This window comes from Puma concolor, chromosome A2, assembly GCF_028749965.1.
Source record: "Puma concolor isolate L17-30 chromosome A2, mPumCon1.1.hap2, whole genome shotgun sequence".
NCBI classification, from domain to species: Eukaryota; Metazoa; Chordata; class Mammalia; order Carnivora; family Felidae; genus Puma; species Puma concolor.
This window is the reverse complement of record NC_141668.1, coordinates 100,924,418-100,945,455: the sequence shown is the minus strand read 5'-3', so window position 1 is coordinate 100,945,455 and position 21,038 is coordinate 100,924,418. Positions and strand designations below refer to the sequence as shown.

The following is a 21,038-nucleotide window of genomic DNA, read 5'->3' as shown; positions in this document are numbered from 1 at the left end:
ATTCATCTCTGACTAGCCATTCAACTACCTATTAAAAAATGGAACGGATTGCCAAGCCCTGTGGTTTAAGATACTTAGTTTCCATTGTTAGGGCCAACCTTTGGATAGTATCCTGTAACAATGAGAAGTGATGACTTTTATTTCAGGATTTTACCTTAGGATTTTATTTTATTTTTTAAGTAGGCTTCACGCCCAGTGAGGAGCCCAACGCAGGCCTTGAACTCATGACGCTGAGAACAAGAACTGAGCTCAGATCAAGAGTCAGATGCTTAACCGACTGAGCCACCCAGGCGCCCCTATTCCAGAATTTTAAAGCATCCCAGATTTCAACACAACTCCTCAATTCTGCTGAGTCTATTTTAAAAAAAAAAAAAATTTTAAGACCCTGGGGGAAAAATAGTTTGTTGGTATCATTGAAAACATAGGCAGAAATAGATTGCAAAGGTTTGGTTGCTGTGGATACTGCTAGGGTGAAGCTTCAGTGTCAGACATAATTTATGTTTTGAGAGAGTTGTGATTTATGAAGTACTTCTGTGTCCGTGATCTCATTACTGCTCACCCTACCCTGTCAACTATGCTGAGTTGGTCCCATTTAACCAGTCAGGACACTGAGACCCAGAGAGTTAACTGGCGGGAGACCATCCCATAAGGATACTATCGCCATCGTCACTCTGATAGATGTTTGATGTCACTGGAAGCATATTCCACGGTCTGTCATAGAACTGGACTTCCTGAGGCTCGGACACATTAGTTAATTACCAGGAGACTGAACACACTATACAAAGGTATCCCAACTCCACATATTGTTTAAAGATCATAAACGTGGCTTGGGATTATGTTAATGGCTAGGAGGAGGGTCATGGGAATGGAAATCAACCAGTTTTGGTGTTCTCTTCCCTAACTCAAAAATAAAAGAGATGTTATTTTAAAATCCTCTGCTTGATAACTTAATTGGAGTGACTGTAGTTTGCCGTTGTATTGGATATGCCAGAGCTTGGTAGATCATCCAATATTCAGGAGGACTTTTTGACTATTACATATGCATTTCCAAATTGCAACATAGATTCAAATTCAGCTTGATGACTATCTTTGGATGCCTGCAAGCTGAGAACTGCTGGTTAGTTAAAAATCAAATATGACAAACGAACTACTGATAAAATATAAAGTTTTGGAAAATAAGGAAAAATCTTCATAATAAATTAGAGACTTTTCCCCTTCTACAAAACCTACAAAACCTTTGGTTAAACCCCCAATGAAAATTTATTTATTTATTTATTTATTTATTTATTTATTTATTTATACATTTATTTATTGTTGAGAGACAGGCGAACGGGGGAAGGGCACATAGAGGGAGACACAGAATCGAAAACAGGCTCCAGGCTCCAAGCTGTCAACACAGAGCCTGATTCGGGGCTCAAACTCACGAACCATGAGATCATGACCTGAGCCGAAGTCAGATGCTCAACCAACTGAGCCACCCGGGCGCCCCACCTCCAATGAAAATTTAAATGCTACTTTGTATTTACTTTTATTGTTTTCCCAATTATTTTATTATGGCTCAACCATAGATTTTCTGTGTTCCCATTACAAGCTGTTGTGTGAGTTAAATCAGTTTCATAGGGTAGTGTGGTACTGTAATCACAATTTATAATATTTTTCCATGGGAGAAATTTACCCTATGCTCCCCTAAAAAATAAATTTATAGATCAGGGAAAAAATGAAATTTGAGAAGCCCATCACTGTTTGGAACAGAACTATCTCTGCGTAATGCATGGTGTTTTCCAAGGGCTCCAGTATGCAGCTATTCAGAACAATGAGGTGAATAATCTACAGCTTACTCTCTCTTCTAGCATTTTCTCTGTCTAGCACTTCACCATTCATCAATTATTTCTAATTTTTAAAGCACTTTTATAAAGCTGTTTAACACGGATAATGCAAAACTTTGAGGATCTTCGTAGCTGTACTCGATCATTGCTCCTCTAAAAATGTATTTTTTTAAAAAAAATTTTTTTTTCAACGTTTATTTATTTTGGGTACAGAGAGAGACAGAGCATGAACGGGGGAGGGACAGAGAGAGAGGGAGACACAGAATCGGAAACAGGCTCCAGGCTCCGAGCCATCAGCCCAGAGCCTGACGCGGGGCTCGAACTCCCGGACCGCGAGATCGTGACCTGGCTGAAGTCGGACGCTTAACCGACTGCGCCACCCAGGCGCCCCTCTAAAAATGTATTTTATTAAAATGTCTTTCTTTTGGCTTTATTCAACATGGATTTTTGCAAATTTTCCCCTTGGTATTTTTTTAGTATAAAGGAATGTATGATCACTATAGAAAACTTGAAAAAATATAAGGAAGAAATAAAACACTCAGAATCCCACTGTTCATAAAAGACCATCATTAACAACTTGGTGTGTTTTCTGGGCATTTTTAGCATAGTTGAGATGTACATATATACACGTTTTAAAATTACCACCACAATACAGTTTCAGTAAGGCAAAAGAAATGAGCAGTTCTGATATGATAAAACCTCTGGCAAGTTCTCTGATGATCTTTTTCTTCTGTACTTTTTTTTAATTTTTTTTTTTAACATTTACTTATTTTTGAGAGACAGAGTCAGAGCTTGAGCGGGGGAGGGACAGAGAGAGAGGGAGACACAGAATCCGAAGCAGGCTCCAGGCTCCAAGCTGTCAGCACAGAGCCTGACACGGGGCTCGAACCCACGAACCACGAGATCATGACCCGAACCGAAGTTGGGCGCTTAACCGACCAAGCCACCTAGACGCCCCTTTTTTCTTCTGTATTTTAAAATCCAGTGTATAAATGTCATCTTATTTGGGATTTCCTTAAACCTCTTCAGCATGAAAGTGGAAAAAAGTCCACTGGCTTTTAAGGCTTAATGAAATATGTTACTTAGACTAGAAAGATTTTGCGGTGACCAACTAGAAGGTTGTGAGGACAAACCCTCTCGTAAGACATCCTGCCTCCACCTCCTCTATCAGACATTTGGAAACAATAAAGGCAAAGAGACCCATGTCGAGTCATGTAAGACTTTCACGGTCACATCTCTGTCATCCATGATCACACAGCCACCCGTTGCTTTCCCACCGAAAATAAACATGCAGGCACACACGCGCACGTCTCGCAGTAGTCAGGGCAACGAGATACCCATATATCTATACAAAGTCCACCTCTCTTCACCATCTAGATAAATGAATAAATATATATATTTGCAGAAACAATAATTTTAAGTGGTGATAAGTTTACTAAGAAGTAAAGAAAGCAGGGTGACGTGATAGAATGTAATGGTAGATACTTAAGCTGATCTGGTTCTAGGATAGGCTTTTCTGAAAGGATGGCCATTGAGTTGGAATCCCAATGATAAAAGGGAGGCCAAGATGCACACATCTGGAGGGCAATGGAAGAACATTCCGGGCAGATGGGACAGCCCTGAAGTGGGCCAGAACTGGGCCGGCTGGAGAGAACTAGGGGAGTGAGCAGTGAGAGGCTGAGAGAAGGCGGGCTGATGAGAAAGGAGCTTGTACTGTGTTCCAATTACACTGGGAAGCTTTTGGTTCGAGCCAAGGAATAGTGTGATGTGATTTCTGCTTCAAAACAAGGTGTTCTGTGGAAAATGGGGCACGGATGAAAGCAGAGATAATTTAGGAGGCCCAGGGGAGAGATTTACAAGAGCCCAACTGCTTTGGCAAACATTAATATGTAGTTGAGAAAACAACGAATTAAGACAATTATAAATTTTCTTAGGCAATTTCAGAAGTGTCTAAGTGGGTTTGGGAAAATCTGGAGAAACTTGTTTTAATGTTGTGTCTTAATCAGCAGGACATATTTGCCCAGGCTTGTGGGGAAAGAGAGATGTCCACCCCCATAATGACACGGGAAAGCCACAGGCCCTAACCCATAAAGTCAGGGGGATCCAAGACTTCAAGCAGGCGTATTGTTTTTATTTTCAGTTAAGATAAACTGGGGGGTTCTTAAGAAAAAGAACGACCAGACTGTGGATCAGCCTTAGATGCCCAAGGATAATACACAGATAACTTCCCATAAAACACTTGTCTCGGGGCACCTGGCTGGCTCTGTCGGTTAAGTGTCCATTCGGCTCAGGTCATGATCTCACATTTCATGAGTTCGAGCCCCGTGTTGGGCTCTGTGCCGACAGCTCAAAGCCTGGAGCCTGCTTCGGATTCCGTGTCTCCCTCTCTCTCTGCCCCTCCCCCGCTCGCTCGTGCTCTCTCTCTCTCTCTGTCTCAAAAATAAACATTAAAAAAATTTTTTTTAAATAGTAGACTATGAAATAAGCCTTACACAAAAGGGCAAGACTACGTAATTCCATTAATATGAAATTTTACAATAGGCAGGACTGTTCTTAGTGAAAACAAATCACCGTGTGTTTTATGGTATACAGGGGCCAGGATTGCCTGGGAAGAGGCATGAGGGGGCCCCGTATGGATGATGTTCTATGTGGTGGTAGGAGTGCAGGTTATGTGGGTGTGTGCATTTGTTGAAACTCTCAAATGCTATACTTACTGTTGATTACCTCACAGTTTGTACTGTGATGTTGCACAGTTGTGGATGATGTCAACAACAACAACAACAACAACAACAACAATAGCTGTAAATTAATCTTGAGCTGCGATCAGTGGTATGCCAGGGTGAAATGTACTGACATTTATACCTTACTTTAAAACGCATCAAAAAAAAAAAAAGTAAGATGGATAGATATGTGACAAAATGAACACAAGGCTAATCTAAGGATATTCACACTGTATCTTTCTTTCAGCTTGTCTGCCCGTTTATGAATCTTCATAATAACACTGGAGGATGAAAAGCCAAGTGCTTTGTAGGGCCTGTGTCCCGGGGACTGCTGCTCTTGATTCAGTAGAACTTGTCTTCAGATTTGTAAGAGGTAGAGCAAATCAATAGCATTTTGTATGGAGCTGGATACACTTTTAATTGTCTTGGCTTCAAATGTATAGCCCTAAAGTGATACCAAACAGACACAGAGAGACAGAGTGCGAGCAGGGGAGGGGCAGAGAGCGAGGGAGACACAGAATCCGAAGCAGGTTCCAGGCTCTGAGCTGTCAGCACAGAACCTGATGTGGGGCTTGAACGCACAAACCACGAGATCATGACCTGAGCCGAAGTCGGATGCTTAACTGACAGAGCCACCCAGGCGCCCCTCAATGTGTATTTTAATGAAATCATTAAACGTGTTCCTTTTCTTTCCCTTCCTTTTCTGATACATATTCTACAGACAGAGTAATCTAATGCCCAATAGTTGAGTCAGGTTATCTGCAGATACAAATATTCCCAGTTCAGGCAATACCTTCGGGCAAGTTTATGTCCACAGAGGTCCACTAACATCTGTGCAGTTGCATCTTGTATCACAGTCACAGTTCTCAGTAGTTAACTTTAACAAAAGAAAGCTGAAAGCTTTTGTGTTCATTCAGCCTTTGAAACAGTTCTGAAGGTCAGTATTAGTTTCACCACGTTTGCTACTTGAGGAAAGCCTGCCGCAGAGAGCTTAGAGAAGTCATCCAGGGTCACATCATGAGGAAGTGGCTAAACAAAAACTTTCTCCTGGATGAATTTAAAAGCTCTTGCTCTTGGCAGTTTTGTCTTAAATCTGCCTGCTTTGTGATTTAAAACATAATAATTTTACTAATTCAGTGGTCTCGCATTTAAATCTTTCCATTGCTTTATAGTCATAATATGAGACATTTGGTATAAAGAGAGAGCAAAGATTAGGCTTTGTTGAATCAGGAAACCTAGGTCAAATCATTCTGATTGTCACTCTGGATTTCACTTGGACACTGTCATCCCCTTTGGGGCTCATGGCAGGAGAAAGCCCCTGAAGAAACACCTTTGTAATGATTTCTCTTGATCCTTTAGTAATTAATCCTGGAATAGAATTCAAGACGGACTTGTCTTACGCTGAATCACGCAGCGTATCAGCTGCCTTCTTGTTCTCAAGAATACACGTGACCAAAAAAAAAAAAAAAAAAAAAAAAAGGGGCGCCTGGGTGGCGCAGTCGGTTAAGCGTCCGACTTCAACCAGGTCACGATCTTGCGGTCTGTGAGTTCGAGCCCCGCATCAGGCTCTGGGCTGATGGCTCAGAGCCTGGAGCCTGTTTCCGATTCTGTGTCTCCCTCTCTCTCTGCCCCTCCCCCGTTCATGCTCTGTCTCTCTCTGTCCCAAAAATAAATAAACTTTGAAAAAAAAAAAAAAAAGAATACACGTGACAGGCAATTGAACATTTAGGGCTTTTTGCGGTTTTTTTTTTTTTTTTTGCCATCATTTAAAAAAAAACATTTTGCATGAAGCTTTTTTGAAGCATATTTATTTCTTTACACAAGTTGTCTAGTTGCTTCCCAAAATGTTTTATGAATAAAGGTTCATATCAATATTGTGCAATGCTGCTATTGCTTCCAAATATAGCAGCATCTGGTTTTCTGAATATAGAAGTAGTTCATGCTAATTGTAAACAATGACAGATGATGGTAGAGATTCATCAAACAAATATTTTAGGAGCTCATTTGGCACTTTTTTGAATGACTGAATGAAAGCACAAATACAGCATTTTTGAAATTATTTTTGCTATGATGTAACAGGCTAAACTTAAAGGGCATGTTTTCTTTTTTTACTGACAAAAGTTACTTTGTCATTGATTTAGTAATGAAAAGTCAGGGGCGCCCCCTGAGAGAAATTTACAAGCTGAAATCCTTTATCATTTAAAATGAGAGCAATCGTTACTGTTTTTCATTTCTCTGTGAACTGAAGAAACTCTTCTGAAACGCACTCCAACCCTGAGTTCTAGGATGCTGTTCACCTGGCTGGGATGAAGGCGTGACCAATACTGAGCTACTTCAAGGATAGCCAATCAGTTAGGATGAAATTTAGGGACCGTAGTCTCCCAGCAGGGAAAGCAGCTTTTGTTTACCCGTGTGTCGACTGAAAGGTCATGGGTTGTTGTCACAACCCCATACCTACATTGGTGGTGGCATCTTTAAGGACCTTGGAATTGGGAAAGCAGTCTGGCCCCATCTATGTGATTAGTCTGGCCCCAACTGTGTACAGCTGTCCCAAAGTGAGGTTGCAATCAGAGCGGCCCATACTCCTGAGTGAAAGCAGCCCCGAGATGTTGGGTCCATCCAGTGTTATAGTTGGAAGAAATATGGAATCATTCTGCCCCTGGAGCCAGTAGATAGGGGTTTAGTCTTGTCGACTATCGAAGTTCCCATGCGAGCGTTCTCTCTACCGCAGATTTGAATGAGACCACAGAAGAGCAGAGGAGGGAAATCCCCACGGAGTTGCAGAGGATGTGGCGATTGCTTCATTTTTAATGTTGGTGTAAATGCTTTGGGTTGAGAATGTGGTGTCTCAACATGTGCTCACGGCCGTGGCACCAAAATGTGAGGGCAGACGGTCAGATGGTGCCCTTCGGAGCAGTTCCCATGGGGAGGGAACAAAGACGTCTATAAAATGGAAATGTAAATTTAGAAAGAGTTTCCGAGGAAAGTACCTGCATATTGACTTTGGCCTTGGTTTTGCGTTCAGCCACCTGGTTACGGATTGCAGCCATGCCTTCGCACATGTAGAAGAACCTGGCTAGTTCTGAATCTAACCTCCAAAGCCAGAGGCCATATTTCTTCACTCTTATGATAATTTTGGTTCAAAGTATAGTCGCTTAACAAGCTCCCTGCTTCAAAAGCCCCAAACCTCTTTGTTTTGTTATGCTTGCTCAAACATGCCTTTCAAAGAGCTATGACTATCATAATCTCCTTTGCTTTTAAATATAGACTGTCAAGTGTATTTCCATAGTCTAACTTTGTCCCCCATTTTACTTCTTGTATTAAGTTAAAACATGAGGGAGGTGAGCATGCCAAGACTGTGTACAATTGTGTCTCCACCGTGGATTCACATAGAGTGTGGACAAATAGAAGGACGTATTGGTTTCTCAGTACCTGAGTGTGTTCTTGCCATTTCATTATTTTCTAGATGTATAAGTAGACCTTTGATTTATTCTTTGATGCATTAGTTTAGAAGAATATTTTTAATCTCTGGCCAGTTGGATTTTAATTTACACTCTTGTCACTGATTTTAAGTTGTACAACACCGCGGTCAGAAAATATCGGCTAGCGTATGTTATGTTTGTAAATATCCTTTGGGCTCACAGTAATGTGATAGTCTGTCTTTGTCGTAATGTAAAACATTCATTATATAGTTATTAATTCAACATTGTAATTATCTTATTATCTAATGATACATATGTTTTTGTCTACCAAAGCTCTAAAAGACTATTGTGTCTTAAAGATTTTCATAGAATTTTCCCTTTTCCCCTTGAATTTTTAACATTTTATAAAGATTCCATGCATTATAGGGATGAGCTATTTCTTGTTATGAACTGTATACCTTAGATAAACATTTTTGGCCATATTTGTCTTGAGTGACCCTTTACCAGAATTAATATTGTAAGTCACTGAGACTCTCAAAGTTTGTTGAAATTTGTGAACATTTTATGTTATTTCTGCTACTCTACTTGGCATTTCATGTGATATCTTTTTCCCTTTTGTTCTTTTGCAGTTTGCCAAGGCACAAGTAACCGGCTCACCCAGTTGGGCACTTTTGAGGACCACTTTCTCAGCCTGCAGAGGATGTTTAATAACTGTGAGGTGGTCCTTGGGAATTTGGAAATCACCTACATGCAAAGGAATTATGACCTTTCCTTCTTAAAAGTTAGTTCAATGAATTTGACTGTCTAACCCACATATGATGGAAGGAAATAGAAGTAGACAAAGACCTTGACAGAATTTAACTGGAAGTCTATATGCTTTTGCCATGGCAATTACGGGCCAATTACAGGTTTTATCAGAAAGCTACTTCACCAGCTGGTGTGAAGTTAGAGCTACGAAATAATGTCAAAGAGAAGGAAGCTAGCCTGACGCTCCTCTATCATCATAGACACTGATATTAAATGTTTAACCAGTGCTTTAGCTGGGGAATCCTGATATATTGGCTCTTAAAAAAAAAAAAAAAAAAGTCCTGTTTTGTACCATTTGCCTATTTCCTTTGTGTAAATACTTCCACTCTGGTTGGTTTCAGTGACACCAATTCACAAATCTCCCAGCTATTTCACAGTAGCCTCTTGTGAGCCAATAGGAGCCAGCTGGGAAGGCTTCAGATGTTGGTGATAGTTGAACTTTGGATTTGATTGGCCTCCTTTTGGGCTTCTCTTTCTTTTCTTTCTTCCTTCCTTTCTTTCTTTCTTTCTTTCTTTCTTTCTTTCTTTCTTTCTTTCTTTCTTTCTTTCTTTCTTCCTTCCTTCCTTCCTTCCTTCCTTCCTTCCTTCCTTCCTTCCTTCCTTCCTTTCTCTCCCTCCCTTTCTTTCTTTCTTCCTTTCTTCCTTTCTTACTTTCTTTCTTTCTTCCTTCCTCCCTCCCTCCCTCCCTCCCTCTCTCTCTTTCTCTTTCTTTCTTTCTTTCTTTCTTTCTTTCTTTCTTCCTTCCTTCCTTCCTTCCTTCCTTCCTTCCTTCCTTTCTCTCCCTCCCTTTCTTTCTTTCTTTCTTTCTTCCTTTCTTCCTTTCTTACTTTCTTTCTTTCTTCCTTCCTCCCTCCCTCCCTCCCTCTCTCTCTTTCTCTTTCTTTCTTTCTTTCTTTCTTTCTTTCTTTCTTTCTTTCTTTCTTCCTCCCTCCCTTCCTTTCTTCCTTCCTTCCTTCCTTCCTTCCTTCCTTCCTTCCTTCCTTCCTTTCTTTTTCTTTTTTTCTAATAAGAAAGCATGCAAGAAAGACACAAAATGAATTAATAAAACATTTTCATTCTCTTCTGAGTATATTGAACACCAAGTAAAATGAGTCACAGCATTCCTGAATGATGTACATTGATTGCCCTTTGGCTCAAGAGGTGAAAGTACAGGAATCATCGTAAATTCTGTCACCTCCCGTGTCTCCACTGTAGTTATCTACATGCTTTATGTTTGTCAGCACTCACGTGCATAGCTCACGTAGGTGCCCTGGGCTTTCTTGACCCATTTTAGATCTTGCATTCTTGACTTCTGCACAAGAGAAATAACGTGTTCATGTTTTCTCTCCTTAGACCATCCAAGAGGTTGCCGGCTATGTACTCATTGCCCTCAACACAGTGGAGAAGATTCCTTTGGAAAACCTGCAGATCATCCGAGGAAATGTGCTCTATGAAAACACCCATGCCTTATCCGTCTTATCCAACTATGGCACAAATAAAACCGGACTGCGGGAGCTGCCCATGAGAAACTTACATGGTGAGGGTACAGGGAGGCTGTGGGTGCAGAGAGCCACTCAGGTGGTACTCAGCGAAACTGTCACTTTTCTTTTCTTTTGTTTTTTAAGCTTATTTATTTTGAGAGAGAGAGAGAGAGTGAGAGCGTGCATGAGCAGGGGAAGGGCAGAGAAAGAGAGGGAGAAAGAGAGAATCCCAAACAGGCCCCGCACTGTCAGCACAGAGCCCCACACGGGGCTCAAGTTCACAAACCATGAGATCATGACCTGAGCCGAAATCAAGAGTTGGATGCTTAACCAAGTGAGCCACCCAGGCATCCCCTCAGTGAACCTGTCACTTTTCTTAATGCCACTCGAGAAGACTTTTATTCATCAAATACAAAGGTATTGAGTGCCAACTGTGTGCAAGATACAGTAGATGGAAGTTTTTAAGAAGATGGTAGCTGATGAATGTTAAGAGAAGATTTAAGCCAGGTACCACTTCCTTTATATTCATGGAAAAATATCCAGACGACCTTGGCTGGAATGCAGGCTTTCTGTGCCTAGGGAGTGAATAAACTGCCTGTCTTACTACCTGGACCTCGGGTATAAGGGATACACATTAAAAACCAACCCCTATTTGAGACCGTGTTTGGCATAATGCTGTTATACAGAAATTCATCTGTAAGTTAAGGGCAGGGAATGACGTGATTACAGAAGAAGTTTGAATTCCTCTGAAGTAGGACACTTGTGAAGATCCTCTGAGTGGGAACTAAGGAAGATCATAGAAGAGACAGGAAGTGGATTTAAACAAAACTGAAGATAATGACGACCGTGCCCTCGCTATGTGGCAGGCACAGTGCCACTCATGTTAAATCAGGAACTCCGTGCTCACCACCTCCCCTCAGGGCAGGCGTTTAAACTCCCACCAGTTTATACATAAAGATATGGTGGCAAAGTAACTCTCTTAAGGTCCCAAGTTGGTGAAAAAATGGCCAGGAATGGCCACCAAATGTCTGCCCCCAGAGTCCTTACCCTTCCCACATGCCGTGCAGTTCTGATGGGAAGGGGGCTCACCAGGAAAGTGAGGGGAGCGGGGGTGACAGCAGAGGATGCAAGACAGAGTCCTGGGGATGGTGGAGGCCTGACAGGCGACAGTGCTGGAATGTGCCAACACATCCAAACCCGGGCGTGCGGGCGGCTGGCACACCACACGAGCGGGGCTCCTGGTTTGGCCATTCTATAAAACCGCCCTAAGACTTTCCACCCACCGCTTTAGCTGCTCAGAGCGCCCACGCACACGGTCTGTGTTTACGCTAATACTAATTTGTGCTATTTACACATTTTGCGAAAGAGTATGTGCATTTAGCGTGTCTCAATCTGCCTGTCTGGCCTCAATCTGCCTGTATCTCATGGTGACAGGCAGATGTGGTTAAGAGCGTGGACCCTGGAGCCAGACTGTCTGGGTTCCAGCCCCTGCCTCCTGGAGCAGATTCTCTCTGTGTCTCAGTTTCCTCCTCTTTAAAAATGTGGGTAGCAATGGTAGCACACATCCTAGGGGTGTTGAGAAAATTAAGTGGATTGCCATAGAAAAAGCACTTAGAAGTTACTCCCATTGTTGGTATTATTTCTGGGGTTGGCATGGGGTTGTAGAAATGCGGATTCGTTAATGTTATTAAGTAATTATTGTGAATTTTTTAATATTAAGTACTGTTGTTAATAATTAACTCAGGGCCCAGCACCAGGTATATAATCATGAAATACCGAAAGTTAAAAGAATAACACAGATGGATCACCTCTTTCTCTTCTAGGTGCTCTCTGCCTAGGCAGGGGCACCTGAATTGCCCGGCACTTTGCTGCCTTCCTTTTCCTTGTCGTGATTGGAGATCGTAGGTACTCTGTACGGCCCCACCGTGACCTTCCATCGCGCACTCTTTCTTGCCACCGTGGTCTGTTGTCCTGATTGTCGCAGCAGCTCTGATGCCCCTAGTGTGCGTATGCAGTGCTGACCTCTCATCAGAGATTCGTCCTCTCCACTCTGGCTGCCGCCTGGCCGGATGTTCTCTCTTGATGGTCCTGCTGTCATCTCTGAGTTTATACCCAAAGCTCCACAACTTGGCCCTTTGGACCTCCCCAGCCTTCCTTCCGTGATTCCTTTGTTCCCCACCACCCGCCGAGGAAAATGCCTGCCTGTCTCACCGACACACGTTGGCTGCGGTCTCCTGGCGAGAGAAAGCCGACTGCGCCCTCCCTCCGTGCTCCTTCAGAGTGCACTCCTGTCTGTGTTCTGCAAAATGCCATTCTTTCCAGCAGCCTCAGACCCCTTCTTCGGGAGACCCCTTCCTTTTCCCTGATGGTACTTTGTGCACAGAGAGTCCTGGGACCATTCTGAAGATTAATTAAGATAATGTGTTTGAATCAACTAGCAGAGTACCTGGCCCTGTCTCATGGCATGCACGGTCTTCTGTGGCGTGACCTCGTCATGTGACCTGCCCTGCTCCCCTTGCCTGTCGGCAGCTAGATGTGCTTCATCCTCACAGGGTCCACAGCTCTTGCTGCAGTGTTTCGTGCCACTGTTTCTGTCTAATGTCATCGACGCAAAGCTCTCCCTTTGCTTACGCTCGAATCTCTTCTCAATCTGCCCTGATTTTTCCTGTCCTATCAGTTCTTCCTTTGAAACAATCATACGTTTTTTTTTTCATGCCATTTGCATTCCCAGTGTCTGCCATCTCTTCATCATGCATGTAGATTCTTCTCAGACCCCTTCACTGCCCACCCCACCCCCACCCCGCTTTCTCCAGTGAGGAGCTCAGAGGGAGCCCACAGCATCGCCCCCTCTCCTGGCCTCCCCGGCCCACAGTGAGTGACTGCCGTGGCCCTGCCTTCCTGGTTGCCCCTTCACATCATCGTACAGCTTCCTTCCTCCTCACATTTCTGAATTCTGATAGTTTGCTGATCGAAGGCCCATTTCGGGGTGGGGGGAACCTAACTCCTCCAAGGCACTATCATCAACTCATTTTTCAGCTGCCCCCACTAAAGCTCTATGGGGAGTCTCGTTTGCACACTGGCATTTTAGCAGGACTCAAAATGTAAAGAAATGCGTATGTACTTTGTGGGAGTATAAAGACGTGGCAGATGGCTGACTGAGGTTCTTTGCACGTGCAGAAATCCTGCAAGGCGCTGTGCGGTTCAGCAACAACCCTGTCCTCTGCAACGTGGAAACCATCCAGTGGCGGGATATCGTTGACAACGATTTCATAAGCAACATGTCGATGGACTTCCAGAACCACGTGGGCAACTGTAAGTGTTCTACAGACGTCCCCTCTGCCTGTAGCTCCTGTGGTGGGACAGAGCCGTGGTGCTTTGGGGTCGGGAGGGGGTGGGGGTGGCGGAAAGCTGAGCCATTGTTTAAGTCACATTAATCTAAACCCAAGATATCTAGCGACAGTTGATCTGCCCACGAGAAGAGCACCTATTTAAGACAGAGGGAAAGTCTGTTTTGGCAGATCACCCCTGAGACAGTTGAGCCCTCGTGTGGCCGTTGAGTCCTGGCACGGGGGGTTCTCCCGTCCTGGCTGGAGGAGGCAGACCAAACTTTTGTGTGCTTCTGACTTGCTGCTGAGCCTCAGAGTGATGCCAGGTCCCTCCGGAAGCACTAAGCTGACCTCCGCCCTCCTACACGGAGCCTCAGGCAAGGTTGGGCACAGCACACAGGGCGGGAGTCTGTCCGTATTCCCCCTAATGCCCATGACCTAGTCACTGCCATTCATCAGTAAAGCGGCCCGTGCCAGGGAGAGGCTGGCAGGGGGCCAGGCTGTAGGTCAAGGCTGTACCCCTTGGCTCCCTGGCAGTGCTGTATGGGAATCTGCAGACACTTGCCTACAGTTACCAGGCTCCGCTAAGCATCCCCCTTCCTGATCTCCCTCGTCTTTCAATCCTTTAAAATAAGAAGCCATCCCCATTTCCTGCTTCTCTGTTTCCCTAAACTATGCCATGGATGCATGTTTTTGTTTGGGGTTTTTTCTGGTTGTTGTTGTTGTTGTTGTTGTTTTCTTTGGTCTCAAAGAATTTGGAGCGCACACGGCTCTTCAAAATAGACTGGAACCCCTTTGTGGGGATTTCACTTAATCTTACTGATTTGTTTGTTTGTTCGTTGTGGTGAAATACCTCTAAGGTAAAATTTACCATCTTAACCATTTTTAAGTATACAGTTCACTGGTATTAAGTACATTCACACCGTGGTGCAATCATCACCACCCTCCATTCTTTAAAACTCTTTTCATCTCACGAAACTGAAACCGTGTCCCCATCAAACATTAACTCCCCGTCCCTGCCCCCAGCCCATGGCAGCCACTGTGCTACTTTCTGTCGGTGTGAGTGTGGCTATTCTAGGGAGCGCGTACAGGTCGGGTCACATAGTTTTTGTCTTTTTGTGGCTGGCTTCGATCACTTATAATGTCCACGAGTTTCATCCATGTTGTAGCATACATCAGAATTTCTTACCTTGATGTGGATGAACAGTATTCTGTTGCATGTGTATACGTACCCACATCCCACATGCTTTGTTTCTCCGTTCATTAGTTGATGTGCTTTTGCGTTGCTTCCATCTGTTGACAATTATGAACAACGCTGCTATGAACATGGGTTTTGAGCCCCTTGGTTTAATAAGTAGATTATTCCCACACATACTCAGCAGGGCACCTACTGTGTTTGCAAGAAACTGAAACCTGTATTTTACGACACAAGATTTTGTGTTATCCATCACATCAAGGTTAACCTTTCCCTAGCTATCTGATGGACAATGAGGAAGTTAAATCGTGCACATTTATGACGACAACAACAAAAACAAAAACTGACACAGGAAGGCTGTGAGGCTTATATGGGTTTCCTGTACATGAGGTCAGACAGCCTGAATGGCACACGTGCCCCCATCACACCAAGACCATGGGAAAGACCCAGAAGAAAGTGTTGGGAAGGAAGAATGACAGGTGCACGCAATAACAAGATTCAAATACAACAAAGCCACAAATTGCAATCTGATAGGATATTGGGTCAAGAATAGATATGTAACAATAAGCCACCAATATGTAAGAGAAAGACAGTAAGAATAAACCTTGCTAAATTAAATGTCCATGAAGAAATGACATTTCAAGCAAATAAGGGAAGAATTCATTATCCAGTAAATTCCTCCAGAATTATTTAACTGTTAAGGAGAAAATGTCAAAGTGACAGAACTGTAATGATTGTTTTAAAAAGGAACACCATTCCCTGGCCATCCTTATTAATCCCCTGACCGGCGACAAGTGCAGGAGTCTGCTGCTGTCCTTGTGGAAAGGGAAACCCTTCCCTTTCCAGCCCTTTTCAGGCCACACATATCTTCTGAGAACTTGTCTTCTTAAATTTTTAGCCAAAAAATCTGATAAGGTGATTTAAGTATTTTATGGACAATGGATTTGAGATTCAGAAAGGTTACCCAGGGTGCCCCTACACTACGTTATTGTTGATTTGTTTGGCAATCAAAGTTATATCAGGTGGGTTTACTTAAGAGGAAACTAAAATAAATCAATCATCCACTTTGTACATCCATATCAATCCCAAATCATATTATATGTAATAAATCACTGAATATATATGTAAGTGCTAGAAGGAAACTTAAAGGTGAATGTGTGTCATATCAAGTTGGAGAAAAGCCAGTCAGATACCATAAACCGTGTTAACGACAAACAGAAAATATTGTGCGTCATCTGCTTGCCTTGGAAAGGGCTAATATTCTTGATGATAAGAATGTATAAAGTAGTCTTAGGAATCCCAAGAAAAAGGTGAACCTCCCAATAAAAAAAGAAAAATGGGCCAAAGACATGAACAGTTTGTATCTCCCCACACACAAGATGGCCAAGAAATAAAGTAAGAAGTTATTTCTTACTGTAATTTTAAAAGGGTCAAAATAAAACAAAGAAGCATCTCATTTTTGTCTTTGCTAAATATTTGGATTCCTTTTGATTTTTAGATACTCAGATCAGGAAGGGTATGGAGAAGCAGAAATTCTCATATTCTTCTTGTGGGCATATAAAATAATAAGACATGGTCAGGGATAGAATTTTGGCAATATGTATTGAAGCTTTAAAGTATGCCCCACCCCCCTGAACTATGAACTTCATGTCTAGGAATAAGAAAAAATTATAAGGAGAATGAAAATTATAGGATATAAAAAAATTATTTTTGTACAAAAATATTCCTTGCAGCCTTATTTATAATGGATTTTGGAAGGAACTTATATATCTAAAAATAAGAGATTGGTTAAAGAAATTATGATACAACCATGCTAGTAAAAATACTGAGAATGTAGTGGGTGCATAACAGCCCCACCAGATTAGACACACTTAATGTCATGGGAGAAGCTGAAAACTTCTCCCAAGCTTAAACAAATATGGGAAACTGGACCATTGAGTTCATTTGAATTCCAGTCTTCATAGCCTGTGACAAGTCCATAATTACTCTCTGCCTCAGTTTCTACAGCTGAAATGTAAATAAAAGCAGAATGTGGTTCATCTTTTTTTTTTTCTTATCAAAGTCTTTTGAATCATCTTACAAGTCAACCAGCAAATAAACAGAGAATAAGAAATGTGAAAGCTGTTCCTTGTTTCTAGAACATCATGTTGCTCAGGGGTTTGGGCAGTCCCTGCCATCAGCCTGCTTGCTTCCTCTGAGATACGAATTCAACTATTACCTTTACATTTTAGGCCAAAAGTGTGATCCAGGATGTCCCAATGGAAGCTGCTGGGGTCCGGGAAAGGAGAATTGCCAGAAATGTAAGTCAGCAAACAAAATTTCGGATAAATGTGTGCCCACCTTCTTCCCCTTATGCTTAGCGAACTGTATGTGTTTTCCCTTTGAAGATTCCTAAACGCGGTCTTGTTTTAAGGCCAGATGTGAGCAGTTATGTGAATGACATTCTTGCAGATCTCCCTGCATGCGGTTAATCCAGAGTGGGCTCTTTGGGGCACTCCAGCCTGTCATAAGTGAGTGAAAGCCAGCCACACGCATACAGCCACTCTCTCTGAGCAGTATGTTTGGCAGATCTTCCTGGGAACAGAAGACTCGGCCATGTTACCTGAGCGTCACAACACTTCTTATTTTCTCTCTCTTGGGAGCCCGCCTATACAAAAGCAGGAGGAATGCTTCTCAGGAGGGTTTTTCTGCAGGAATCCTAGTTTACGAGCATGGGTGGCCTAGGGATCTGGGGAGCTGTCACCTTAAAAGTTCATTATCTGTCCTTCAGTTTAATTGTGATGTGAGGGTTTCGCCCTTTTAAACACTCCTTTCTGGCAGCATTTCTGTTATTTGATGTGCTTTCCATATCATCCAGAATCTCAGTTCTAACTAACATGTAATTATCGAGCAGGTCCAGAAGTCTAGACTTGATCTGGTTAGTTCTCCTAAGTGATTAAAAATAAGTAGAAAACAGAGGCGCAATAAAGAAATGTCATGATTCAGTGTTATTAGGCAGAGCGTGAATGTTTGGGAACATTTTAACGAGCCAGGAATCACTAAATTCATCACCTGGTTCACGTTTTCATCTGTTTCCAAGTGCTCTGCAAGGTTCCTGAGGAATGACCCTTCCCTGGCTCTTCAGCTCACAGGTGACTTTTGCTCCTTTTCAGTGACCAAAATCATCTGCGCCCAGCAGTGTTCCGGGCGCTGCCGCGGCAGGTCCCCCAGCGACTGCTGCCATAACCAGTGTGCTGCCGGCTGCACGGGGCCCCGAGAGAGCGACTGCCTGGTAAGGCTCACCCCTCCCCCAGCCCGACCACAGCATCTGGTATCGTCCCGCCTTCACCACTCACCTTGTGACTTCAGGCAAATCATATGACCCCTCTGTGCCCCGGTTTCCTCCCCTGACAACGATGGATAGCAAATACCCACCTGTTAGGTTATTTAAGTGACACAGCGCATGTGGCATCCATAACTGGGACCTGGGCATCGAATGAGCATCAGAATAAATACGAGCTCTCTGGGTTAATGTGTATTGCGGCCAGTAGCACTGTTCTCACACTCTTTATTGTTCCATGTCAGTCTCAGTATAAACCTATGGAGTTGATTTCGTAAGGCCCCCAACCTGGATACAGAGATGTTACGCGACACATCCAGAGCCACACGGATCTCAGCACGGCTTGGAGCTATGTTTGGATCTTCGGACCGAGTCCTTCTGCTCCTTCCACCACAGCTCAGAGCCTCTGCCCACACCCCCGACACAAGGTCTTGAAGCAGTCGCTTTTGTCCCTGGCAAAAGCCTAGTGTCCCAGGGGCTGTGGGCACCACATGTAGGTGGTACCTCAATTGTGGGCACCATGGGAGTCCTGGAGACACCAGGGCTGGCAGATGTGTGTCTGGAGGCAGCACCAAGTGCTATGACGCCCTTGTGGGCTCCGGGCGAGGAGGCCCACCTAAGGTGGAATCCAGAAGACTCCCAATTTGAGGGAAGGGAGGATTTTTAAAGTCCAGAGGCTGGACCTGGCCAGGATTTTGACTTGGTTCGTCTGGGCTGATTGTAATGTGCCCCTGGAAGGGAGATGGCATGTAGGTCTCAGGGCCATGACCGTATATGGTCTGGTCCCCTCTGCATGGTACCCTTCCTCATCAAGGTTATCTGTAATTTGGCAGTAAGTGCTAAAATATATCCTCCAGGCTCTGTGCTGGGTGTGAAGCCTGCTGAGATCCTCTCTCTCCCTCTGCCTCTGTCTCTCTCTCTTAATCTCTGTCTCAAAAAAATAAAAGTAAAAATAAAATGCTTTTTAAAAAATGGGGCACCTTGATGGCTCAATCCAGTAAGTGTCAGACCTTTGATTTTGGCTCAGGTCATGATCTCACAGTCACGAGATTGAGCCCTGCGTCAGGCTCCATGCTGGGCCTGGAACCTGCTTGAGATTCTTTGTCTCCCTTTGCCTCTGCCCTTTCCCAAAATAAAAATAAAAAATAAATGTTTAACATATATCCTCAAGTGTTCCTTATAAGGAAACCCAATGTAAATTGAGTTTAAATATAATTTCACTCTATAGTTCTCACTCTAGTATGTGAACTCCTGCATCCTTTCGTAGTTAATAAAGATGTATTTTTTTCCATCATAAACCATAAATTATCACAGCTAAGACAGTGTAAGAAAAATCATACTTTTAAGAAAAAGGTCTTTCTGACTCTACTGAAAGTACTTGGCCAGTTTTTTTTTTGTTTTTTTTTTTGCTTGTTTTTGTCTTCTTTTTTTTGCTTGAATCAAATTCCTGGACATTGGGAACTATAACCTGAGCTTTCTGCACAGAATTGACACAGTGCTGAGCGTCCTTGCCAGTTTGACCAGTGCATGTCCCTCCTGTGAACAGGTCTGCCGCAAGTTCCGGGATGAAGCCACGTGCAAGGACACCTGCCCGCCACTCATGCTCTACAACCCCACCACCTACCAGATGGACGTCAACCCAGAGGGAAAATACAGCTTTGGTGCCACCTGTGTGAAGAAATGCCCCCGTGAGTTCATCACATGCAAAACCCTTTCAGTTATCAGGCATCCATTTCCTGTTTTATCTCCTAATCCTTGAGTCCCTCTGTCTTGGGTAATCTTTTTGTCCGTATGTTTGCCTCACTGTCAGACAGGTGACTGTAGGCCTGTCCAATGGTATAGGGGACGGGTTAAGACACTGCCACAGGTGACAGGCGATGGCTGGTGCCCTGTTCACCACTGTCAGTTTTCACATCCATGGTGGCCAGGACAAGAAACACACCCTGGGACCGAGGTCCAGCTGTACTGGTCCAGAATATCAGTTGTCTGACTGGCACAAACCCGTGGCCACTGGGTCATTTCACTGTTTAGCTCTTGCCCCAGTAGACCTAAGTTAAAGAGTGTGTCACAAGACCCGTCCTCTTTAGTGGTTAAAATCCTGGTCAAAATTGTGCCTTCTAGAGGTTCTAACACTGCACAGGAGGGGTTTTGTGTATTGGTTTGTTTTGTTTTAATTGTTTTGAATTGGGTTTTGCTTATTTGTATTTGCCCTCTACAGATGGCTATAGTATTCAGGTAAATGGTGATAGGAATTATGTCCTAAAAGAGAAAGTGTAGAGTTGTCTAATTAAAAAGCTTTATAAACCATTCCTAATTTCTAGGAGTGAAAATTAACCAAGAGAAAAAAACAATTGTAAGTACCATTATGAGAGGGAGCATTGCCCTACCAGATTTGTGGACATGCAAACCTTTAAATTCTATACAGAAAAAATAATTTACAAATTGAACAGTACACCATGGTAATGGGAGACTAACTGAATAAAATTTCTAAAAATTGCCACAATTATGACACAGGTATCATTTTTGATGGAGGGCTTACTAGGTAGAGTTTAAAAATCCACAGGAGGGGCGCCTGGGTGGCTCAGTCAGCTAAGCATCCAACCTTGGCTCAGGTCATGATCTCACAGTCCATGAGTTCAAGCCCCACGTCGGACCCTGTGCTAATAGCTCGGAGCCTGGAGCCTGCTTCTGATTCTGTGTCTCCCTCTCTCTCTGCCCCTCCCCTGCTCATGCTCTGTCTCTCTCACTCTCAAAAATGAATAAATGTTAAAAAATTTTAAAAAATAAAAAATAAAAATCCACAGGAAAACAGGGCGCCTGGGTGGCTCAGTCAGTTAAGCGCCCAACTTCGGCTCAGGTCTTGATCTCATGGTCGGTGAGTGTGAGCCCCGCGTCAGGCTCTGTGCTGATGCCTCGGAGCCTGGAGCCTGCTTTGGATTCTGTGTCTCCCTCTCTCTCTGCCC

The 21,038-nt window shown here is 43.4% G+C and overlaps 1 protein-coding gene across 2 annotated transcripts in view; it reads left to right on the top strand.

Annotated features, from left to right (window-relative positions):
• EGFR (epidermal growth factor receptor) overlaps window positions 1-21,038 on the top strand; it is a 213,035-nt gene that overhangs the window by 137,290 nt on the left and 54,707 nt on the right. For both annotated transcript variants that reach the window (XM_025923287.2, XM_086697064.1), the window contains exons 2-7: window positions 8,598-8,749; window positions 10,108-10,291; window positions 13,413-13,547; window positions 16,988-17,056; window positions 17,909-18,027; window positions 19,622-19,763. In XM_025923287.2, the coding sequence (XP_025779072.1) occupies window positions 8,598-8,749; window positions 10,108-10,291; window positions 13,413-13,547; window positions 16,988-17,056; window positions 17,909-18,027; window positions 19,622-19,763 (801 nt within the window). The remainder of the gene's footprint in view (window positions 1-8,597; window positions 8,750-10,107; window positions 10,292-13,412; window positions 13,548-16,987; window positions 17,057-17,908; window positions 18,028-19,621; window positions 19,764-21,038) is intronic.